The 9,685-nt window shown below is 39.9% G+C and overlaps 1 protein-coding gene across 1 annotated transcript in view; it reads left to right on the plus strand.

The window, feature by feature from the left end:
- The first annotated feature begins 3,923 nt into the window (after nucleotides 1-3,923).
- The window catches only part of SALL3 (spalt like transcription factor 3), a 10,576-nt gene continuing 4,814 nt past the window's right edge, over nucleotides 3,924-9,685 (plus strand). Inside the window, exons 1-3 of the mRNA XM_021710183.1 lie at nucleotides 3,924-4,035; nucleotides 8,993-9,148; nucleotides 9,464-9,636. Coding sequence (XP_021565858.1) covers nucleotides 3,924-4,035; nucleotides 8,993-9,148; nucleotides 9,464-9,636 — 441 coding nt within the window. The remainder of the gene's footprint in view (nucleotides 4,036-8,992; nucleotides 9,149-9,463; nucleotides 9,637-9,685) is intronic.

Below are 9,685 nucleotides of genomic sequence, written 5' to 3' on the forward strand. Positions count from 1 at the left end.
TAGTTTAAGGCAAACTATTTTTTAAAAGTTCTCTCCGATTTAATTATTTGAAGCAGATTGTTCACAGAACATAAAAGGTACTCCGTTCCCTGCCATGTCAAGGAATGCTCGGATGTATATTGCTCTGTCCTACTCATCATCCTAAGACAACTAAGTTTTTTTTTTAATTTTTTAAACGATAAATGGTTGTAAAAACTAAATTTCTCCAACCTGAATCAGATCTCCTCAAAATTTTAATTTTGTTAAATGCAGTTGAAATAAACAGAACCATGCATGAGGTTGTAAGTGAGCCAAGTTAGTTTACAGTGTTTTAGAAACAATGTAAATAATTCCTTTGTATCACATGGGGAGTGACATAGTAATTAAAGCAATGGGTTTACCTATGTGTGGTAAAATCGAAGGCTATCCATAATGTCGTGCAGAACAAATATTATATGCAGAATTGTTTGGTATAATGTGGGGGGGACGGAGATGCACAGTCGAATTAGTATACAGTAAAAAGCCCAGATATCTTAAAAAGGGATTATGACATTTTTCAGGCTTTGGCTTATAGGCAAGCAATGAAAAGACACCATACAAAAACAGCTTCGATGCTCTTCAAGTCTTATCCTTGCAAGAATGAAATATGATGTCGTGTCTAGAATGAGAAAAAGTAAGGATGATTTATGTGGAGTTCTAAAGTTATTCTTTTGTAAAAGTGTAATTTAAGATCATTGAGACTTACATTCCTAATAGAAGTTGTCTTTTAAAAGTGCTTATTTGCAAATTATTCCATTCCTATTTTGTAAGTAAAAGTAAAAGTAAACCTTTGGGATTCGGTTTAATTTATTCCACCAATAATGAAATCCTTGATGCCCGCTGAATATTTTTGTTCTAAAAAAAAAATCTAATTAAAACTTCCAATGACAGTTATACTCCCACTAAGAACTTTAAGAGGTATAGTGTTGCTACTCCTTACCGTATAAAATACAATTTAAAAGATGCATTTTGTTGTCGTTAGAAAAAAAATGTATTACAGAAAGAACAAAGGGAGGTTATAATTTAAAACAATTCACCATCCTGTATTTTGTTTGCTGCACTATTCACTTCAGAGTGTGTTTTTATTTTCTGCCCACTTACAAGTACATGGCTATCTCAGAAATCCTTCTAAATGTGGTGAGCATGTGATTAAGAACTTCCCGGTGGTATTCACAAGCTGGGTTTAAATTCAGGGAAGAAGGCCCCCAGTGCTGGGTGCGGGATCTCTTTCTTTTATCTGTGTCTGCATGGTCTGCCTTCAGTGCGCCCCCAGCACACTCCACACATTTACAATTCAGCATTCCAAAAGGAACAATGCAGAAGCACTTTCTAACAGTCACAGGCAGATTGCTTTCTCTGAAACATGAAAGGTAGAAAGTAAGCTAGTGGGGGGGGGAAGGAAAGTAAGAATTTGCAAACATTTCTTTGAAAAATAACATTCAAAACTTAGCCTATTTAAAAATGCACATTTCCGTGATCAACAAAAAAGCCTGCCAATTAATTCCCCACCTTACAGAAAAGGAGCTGATCGTGTCACAGAGTTAGGGAATCTGTGTGTACAATACTTCTCTTAAACTTCCCCGGCATAGGCAGGATCCAGTATTTTTAGATCTCTTCGGGAGCTGTAAAGGAAAAAGGTACGGGTTAACAGCAGGAATTATTTAGCAAGCTGATTATTTTTTGTATACAAGATGATGGCAAAAGTGGGTCAGATTTCATTTTCAGCTGCAATCTCTAAGAAGCTTTGCCCTCATCTCCAGGTAGACCTAAGAACATTTTCTTTTGGGGGGAATTTAGCCAAGGGACAGCCACGGGTTTCTGTTCTGTGTACTGACCCTTAACTGGAATTTAGCTTTCTTAAGTGTAAGTATTGGCTCAGGCATCTGTTGAAGTAAAATAAAAACCTTTTTAACAGCTGATGAGACTATGCACCGTCTTTTAATGCTGCAAAATAGTTTCAAGAGACATAATTTTTGAACGATATGACAACAGAAAGGATTGCTTGTTGTTTTTGTTAGTTTTTATTTTTTTACATGATTTCTTGACTAGTTCCAAGAATAAGACCCGTATATCTTAGGCAGGCTCATGAAGATAATGAGCTAATTCTGCTACTGGTGGGACAGGTTTGTAATTACAGCATATGTTCAGTGGCTACACATTTCATAAAAAATCAGACATAAATACAAATTTTGTAAAAATTGAGTGCTTTAAGATTACTTTCAGTAAACTTTTTTTTAAACTCACCTTGGATTTTTCTCATGTGATTTTAACATATTTATTATTTAAAATACAGTTTGTTGTGTGACTTCCAAGCAAACAAGGTAAATCTTGTCCTAGAAAGTGTAAAATATTAATTGTGATAAAATAATGGAATGGTCTCTGTTGATGGTAGAAATGAAGATTGATTTGTTTCTTAATTAAAGGGAAGAGTTCTCAAGACCAAGACTGTCCAGCAAAGGGATTCAGCCAAGCCGGTGTGATGTTTCCCTCCGCGGGCCAGTCTTTTTCAATCACCTTCAGATTAGTTATGCTCACTCTCTAAAATCCTACTCCCTTTGCCTTCTTTGCGAGTGAGAGCAGCCAGCCGGCGTGGACAGGCTTTTTGTCTATGGGCTGTGAAAAGTGGGCTGCACGGTACTGGCCAGCCTCCGACCCACTCTCCCCAAAGGTGGGTAGTTAGAAGTGCTTTGACATGCCGTGCTGATTTAACCTTTGCCTGCTTGGCCCTGCCAGGGGTGGCCACTAGATGTCAAGCTCATAATACAATTAGTGCATCTGTGCTGTTGACCTTGGCAACAGGGCCCCGCGCTGCTCTGTGAAGTGTTAACACTGCCTGTGAGTGTTAACTGGGGACCCTCGAGCTGCTTCGTGCTGCAGGCCCCTCGGAGGCCATCTAGTTCAGCATGAGTGTTGCCAGTCCCTGAGCAAGGGAGAAAGAGGTTCTCTTTTGTGGTGTTCTTGTATCTTGAACTGTTTAATTAACCCTGAAGGTGCTGTGGCACTCTGTCTTCATTCGTGAGCTCTCCTGGTCCCCTTTGGGACAGGGGCCTTCCCAACGCTGTGTGGTCAGTCTATTGTGTGGGCCGCATACACGCAGAGTACTGGCTCCAGCTGCCCAGCCAGGGCTTTTCCAGGAGGATTTTTTGCATGTGTGCAAACTTTGCCTGTAGAAATAAAACCGGGCCATGGAGTGATGACAAATCATAGGAATGATTTCACCATCTGACCCTGGGGCCAGCAGGCTGGTGGCCACAGCCAACTAGCCTCAGATCTGGACACAGCGTGGCTCGGACGCCTCCAGAGCTATCTGGGCCGAGGCTTTTGTGTGTCTAAGTAGTTTTGCATGTTTATTTATTTATTTATAAGCATAGTGGATGGAAACACAGCCAGTGTCTGCACTAGCATGTCTCACTCTACATGTCACATAGGGAGACCACATTCTCTGGATTTAAACCATCCACATCCTAACCAAAAGGGACTTGATAAAACCTTGTTTCTGCCCCTCATCAAATTTTGATAGAAACTGTTTCCGTTGGCTGACAAATGTCAGATCTGTAATTCCGGTAGCTAGAGATGGTGATGTATGTGTGCTCTCTGCAAGCGGGGTTTCAGTATAACCTCCACGGGCAAGAACGGTTGTGCATCTGTGACGTGTGACACACACCTTCTGATTCCAGGCCACGATCAGGCAGATGGCTGCAGCGAGTGGTGGGTCCTGCTCCCATACATGTGTGCCCAGGAAGGACACCATGTCTCCTCCCTGGGTTTCACAGCCCAGATCACAGATTGCATATGTTTAAATGGGAGACAGTTGGCGACTGTGCCACAGGTGGTCGTGACTTAACAAATTTGAGACGTGGGCCACTGTGAGGCGCGGGAGCAGGCGACCAGGCCAGCTATTGAGCATGGCAAGAGTGCCCTCCACCGTCCATCGCCGAGCGCGCACACCAAGGTCTCCGGGAAGGGACAGAAAATTTTTCTATTGCGTCTGGAATTTCTTCTACATTGTTAAACACAGTAGGGGTCTCTATTTGTCTCCTCCTGTTTCACAGCTTGGGCTCAGTATGTGATAATTCATCTTTCTTTATGGGATTCAAAGCTATCATAAGGAGTTAAAAAGAATTAATTTGCAAGAAAATAAGTGTCTCCTAACAATTTAGAAAAACTTGAAAAATGCTTTCTAGATTTTTCAGAGATGGAGAGGCCAAGAAGAAAGTACAGTTTTCCTCTTCTAAAAACCCACATGCCATTTTAAAGTTATAACTGGAGAAGGTAGCGTCCCTTTCCTGGTCTGAATGAGTTCTGCTTCTCCTTTTGTTAATTGTAATGAATTAAAAAATATGTGGCAGAGTAAAGGTAAGCTATTCAGAGGCTCTACAGAATTATAAAGTGCCTGTCTGACTGCTACTTTGTAAGTGGTTGTTTATTTGCAACACCACTCCTTGAAGAGAGAACATTGGAAGGCCTTGCTGAGAACTGTAGTTTGAAATTTTTTAAGAAAGCATTATGTCTTAAATGTTCTTATGTATATTTTAAAAAGATAAAAATGTTCTTATGTATATTTAAAAAGATTATCAAGGCTGAACCTTCTGCCTGTGAAGACATAAAAAACACAGATATTCTGTAATAGACCAGGAACTAAAGCTGGGTGGGGGGAGACGACATAGGAGAGCCAGTCCTAAGAATAGGAACATACTAAATGCTCTGTGTGGTTTTAGTGAGGTTTTATTTTTCATGTATTTTTAAAATTATCATCTTTGAAGCTGCCCTTTTGTTAGAGATTTTCTCTAAAAGGCTGGTGTGCCCTTTCTCCCCTCTTCTGTACAACTAAGAAACTGCTCAAGAATGTATGAAGTAATAGAGAAACCCTGCACATCTTAAGTCTAAATAGCAAACCTTTGGTATCGCTGTAAATTCAGCAGAAATAACGATATTTTGTAGCCTCTTTAAAGCAGGTGTCCAACAGGGCACCCTGAATTTGATACATATTTGAGATCAGCTAAGGAAGGTTATCCCCAAAGGAGTTTCTAGTACCTTTTTCACATTCATATACAACCAGTACAGCAAATTCTGTGGGACTGTCCAAAAGTAACCTTGGTCAAATTCTTAACCAAGAATGGGAGAGTGTTGGCTGAACTATGTTATGCGAAGAATTGGTTGGCATTTTTCTTGACTTGTTGTAATGTCATCTTTGTGCTCTACAAAATTCCTGCTAGCCACTTGCCTGTTTATAGTTTCAGGTCCCTTAGTTGTTGGACAGTCAGTATGCAAAAATTAAATTACTTTGACTTTAATGATAATGTTTGCAATGCTTGCTTTTTAATCCCCCATTAAAGAGAGAAAGAAAATGAAAGTTGCATAGGAAATACATTTCTCAAACTTGTCACTGATATGCTATTGTTTACAGTGCCTCACAGACATGGTTTTGCTGTGATATAAAAATCTTAAGCCATATTAACTAAAGGAAGTAGTAGCAACTTCGATTTTTGGAGCATAGAGGTCAGTTCAAAATGAAAGTTCAGTTAGAAGATGGTTAACTACATTTGGGTCTGATATCATATTGGCTTTAAAAGATGGCATGACTAAAGAACTTTAGAAGGTATATGATAAAATTGTGAACTGCATTGAGATTTTCCCATATGGATTTTCTTGTTAGAGAAAGCATTTAAAAGTGAGTAAATAATGCCAGATTAGCACATGCACCCTTTAGTACACACAATGGATGATCATCACCAGAAGAGCTGTGGAAGCCATTTATAATAACTTACTTCGATTCTTTCCCTGTCTTCAGAATGCAGCAGAGGTCAACACTTTCACTCTGCATGGCACTAAAATGCCTTGCTGCTTCTCCACAGTCCTGTCCTTACCCAGATATGCCCACTTTGTTTATTTCGTACCAACAATTCAGTTGAAGTGCTTACTATTGTTATTTATTTAGCAGTCTTCAAGTATGCAGATTAAACTCCAGTTCCACATGTGATACAGTAGAGTTTTTTTTTAACCTGCCTTCCATTTCCTCAAGATTATCTTGTAAAATCCATCCTTGTCTCTGACTTTTATGGAATGTTAATCACATTTAAATTTTGATAGAGAAACAGTCATAGCTCGAGCCCATGAGAGTAACAAAAATTAGGTGATCGTGTTATTGGTATTTTATACAGACCCCAGAAGAAATTATATATGGTGATTTTAATGTGTCACCCAAAATCAGCACTCTGAATTGCATTAAAGAAGTTTTCCCTCAATTGTAGTTTTTAAGGCATGTTTTAGTCAAAAGTCAAATTTACTATGGAGTTTTGCTTATAACAACCCACAGTTGTCTGTTTCCTTGGGCTTATTAACATAATGAACTGTTAACAGGTCCAGATAGGCTGCCACTTTTTACACAATTTCCTTCTTCAATTTTGAAGGAATGTAAGTGGAAGATTACTTTACTTTGACAAGAATATCTTCACTGTATTCCAGTAATTATCACTTATAACTGCTTTAAACAAAATGACTTTTATTATTTGGCAGAAATATTATTACTATGCTTAAATATTCTAAGTACAGTTTCTACAATGGAGAAGCAGCTGTAATTTAGCAAACCTTGCAATGGGAAAAAATGAAGTTACCTGTGGGAACTCCTCCCAGCATCCACGGAAGTGAACCCTAAAAATACTTAACACATAAAAACTAATGGGCATGTAAAAATGCAAATCATTAAGGTAAATAGAGATTTGTTTGGGTCAAGACCTTTGAAAAATGCACAAGATCTTTGTGAAAACAGAAGTATTTCTCTATGTCACACATTATAGTTTGTGACAAAATCTGTGAAATGTTCATTTTAAAGGGATAATGTATTTAGTTACATAAGTTAATTCAACACTGACCTCACTCTAGGTGATCCACAAGTCACCTAATTTTAAAGCACTTTCTCAGTGTAAAATTTTTAATGTATGTATTGTGTGAATGTTTTTGTGTACCATATAAGTTATACATGTTATAAGGAGTTAAGCTTAGAATATATTTCAAGGAGTTAGCATTATTTAATTTCTTGGGATCTTCCTTTTTTAAAAAAGTACTATAGCTTCAAAACATTGGAAAATAACTTTTTAAAACATTCTATTCTTTATGAGCTATAATAGTTATTTCTGTGTATATATTATATGGCTTAATGCAGATAAACTTTTTTTTGTGGTCCACTCAAATTTTATTTAGAATAGATACATAAGTTTTATAAAGACAAACTTTTTTTAATGGCCACTTAGATTTTTTTTTTTTAAGTATATAGGTCTACAGAAGAACATTCCACTTTTAAAAAGCAGTTTTCAGGTAGAAATTCTTTGAATTTTGTGATCATCTTAAAAATACACAAATAAAATTTGATATAGCCCTTATCTCTTACCAGTCATTAAATTATTTACCTGAAGATTTTAGCCTTTTTTTTTTTGTCCTGCTCCATAACCTTTTCAGGTTTAAAATTAGATTTTGCATACACTGAGCAAAGTTGAGTGCTGTGAGTATTTATTTTGCTAATGCGCCTATCTGCAGTATAAATCAGCCGTGTCTTTGCTTGCAGCTATAGTCAACCTCATTACAGATACCTATTACATTCTTCCCTCCCATACAGTAATGAGACTCCTTCCTGCAGTCTGATCTTCCGCACTGAATTTAGTTTAAAAGTCTAGCAGGCTTTATGGGCTGCGAGCTCTAACTTCTTTTCCCCTTCAGATGGTTTAGCCAGTTAAGAAAATGCTAATTGAACACTGCTAATAATTTTTTAAAGGCATGTATAAATTACCTGGAAATAATGGCCTTTGGAGTCACAGACTAGCCTCAGAAATATTTTTATTTTCCAGTAGAGGAACTTTTTACAGAACATTTTTTTTCAAGCATCAGAATTCTCTGTTAAACTCAGTGCTGAACTATTCTTTTTTTTCCTCTCTCTTTTCTTTTTTTTTTGGGGGGGGTGTGTTGGAAATCCCTAAAAGAAAAAAATGTGAAAACTGTGTTGCAAGTACGTTTGTTGATGTTGTAATAGTAAATTATTTCCTGGGACACAGACTTGAAGACGTTTTTTGCTCGCACTCAGCTATGCACTGTTTAACAAAGAGCTGATCTGCCCCTGTCATCTGTTCCTGTAAGCTGATTTGTGGCTGTCACTCCATCCGCAAGTTGACAAAAAGCAGTCAGGAGTCAGTAAAGACCGGGCCGGCACCCAGAACCTGGGTCGTTCCTGGGAATTACTTTTCACCCCAGCTACCCACAAAGCAGCAGCAAGAAACACTGTTGAGCTGACTTCACGCTGCTGCGTGGCTATTTATTTGATCAGGTGTGAATCGGGCTGTTCCTTGAACACGGCTGTTATTCGGCACAAGAGGGTTAGGGGGAGACACAGGAAGTGGCGCTGCCTGTGACAGTAATTAAACATGTGTAACCAATTAGAGGGTTTTCCTCCATGGCACAAGCATATAATTTACTAAGTCTTCTATGAGAATAGATGAAAATAGGTACAAAAAGTGTGTCTGACTTCAGCATTCTCATGTTAAACATGTCAACATAAATGAACTTTAAATATATAATTTCTAGTTTGTTGTGAACAAACCACTGAACTCGATTGGCTGGTAACAATAACATGTAATTTCAGTTCATCTTGCCAAGAAATATTGCATCTGACAGGGCCAGTTAATTGTATTAAACATGATTAATTTTAGGTCTGGGCTGGATGGATGGATACTCATCCGGCAAATCCTAAAAACTGCAGAAGGGTGGCCTGTGCGTGAGCGAGTCACGAAGGCCTCTGAGGATGCGGGTTGATTTGCTGCTCCAATGAGGCCGGGGGGGGGGGGGGGGGGGGCGTATTGCTTTTCCGAGCAGACATAAGAACTGCTTCTATTTTTCTGTTACTTGTACAAATGAAAGGATTTAGCTGAAATTTACTACATGAAACAAATGCCTATTGACTCTAAAAGTTCTGTGGAATGACATTAAGCCCGCCGTGTCCGGCGCTGCGTGGAAGACAGCAAGCCTGCGGGTCCGAGCGCCCCAGCCACGTGCGCCCAGTCTGAAAGATTGCAGATTAGTTTAGCAGCGTTAAGCGAACTGGCAGAGGCATCTCTAATTCTGCTGGAAATGAGGAGGCCCGATGGTAAAGGGGAATCCTAATGAGCCCGTCGAAGGCCGGCTTTGTGCCCGACAGACAGGGTGGCCGCGGCTCGTATGAAAATATTGGAAATCGATGGCTTCTATGGAATTTCATTAAGAGGCAGGATCCCCCATTGATAGGGCCTCATAATTTGATGGATCGTGCTAAGAAAATGATTAGCTGGCTAGAAGGAGCCGTGGGACACGCGCGTGCGCGTCAGGGGCGTTGCGGTGAGGGGACTGGCTGGAAATAAAAAGCATTGATCCACCCGCGAGCGTCCTCGGGCCACGCACCCTGACGCCCTGTCTTGTCTTGCAGCCGCCCCTGGGGAAGGCGCCGACGACGCGGACAGCGGCAGCGATAGCCGCAGTGGCGCCGAGGAGCCCAGCGTATGCGAGAAATGCTGCGCCGAGTTCTTCAGCTGGACGGAACTGCTGGCTCACCGCCGCAGCTGTCCCAAGCTGCCGCCCGTGCTCATCGTACACGACGACGGGGCAGCCCCTCCCGCTGCCTCCTTTCCCGAGCCCTCCCCCGCCAGCT

Source organism: Carlito syrichta, unplaced genomic scaffold, assembly GCF_000164805.1.
Source record: "Carlito syrichta isolate Samal-C Ts95f unplaced genomic scaffold, Tarsius_syrichta-2.0.1 Scaffold288234, whole genome shotgun sequence".
Classification (NCBI taxonomy): Eukaryota; Metazoa; Chordata; class Mammalia; order Primates; family Tarsiidae; genus Carlito; species Carlito syrichta.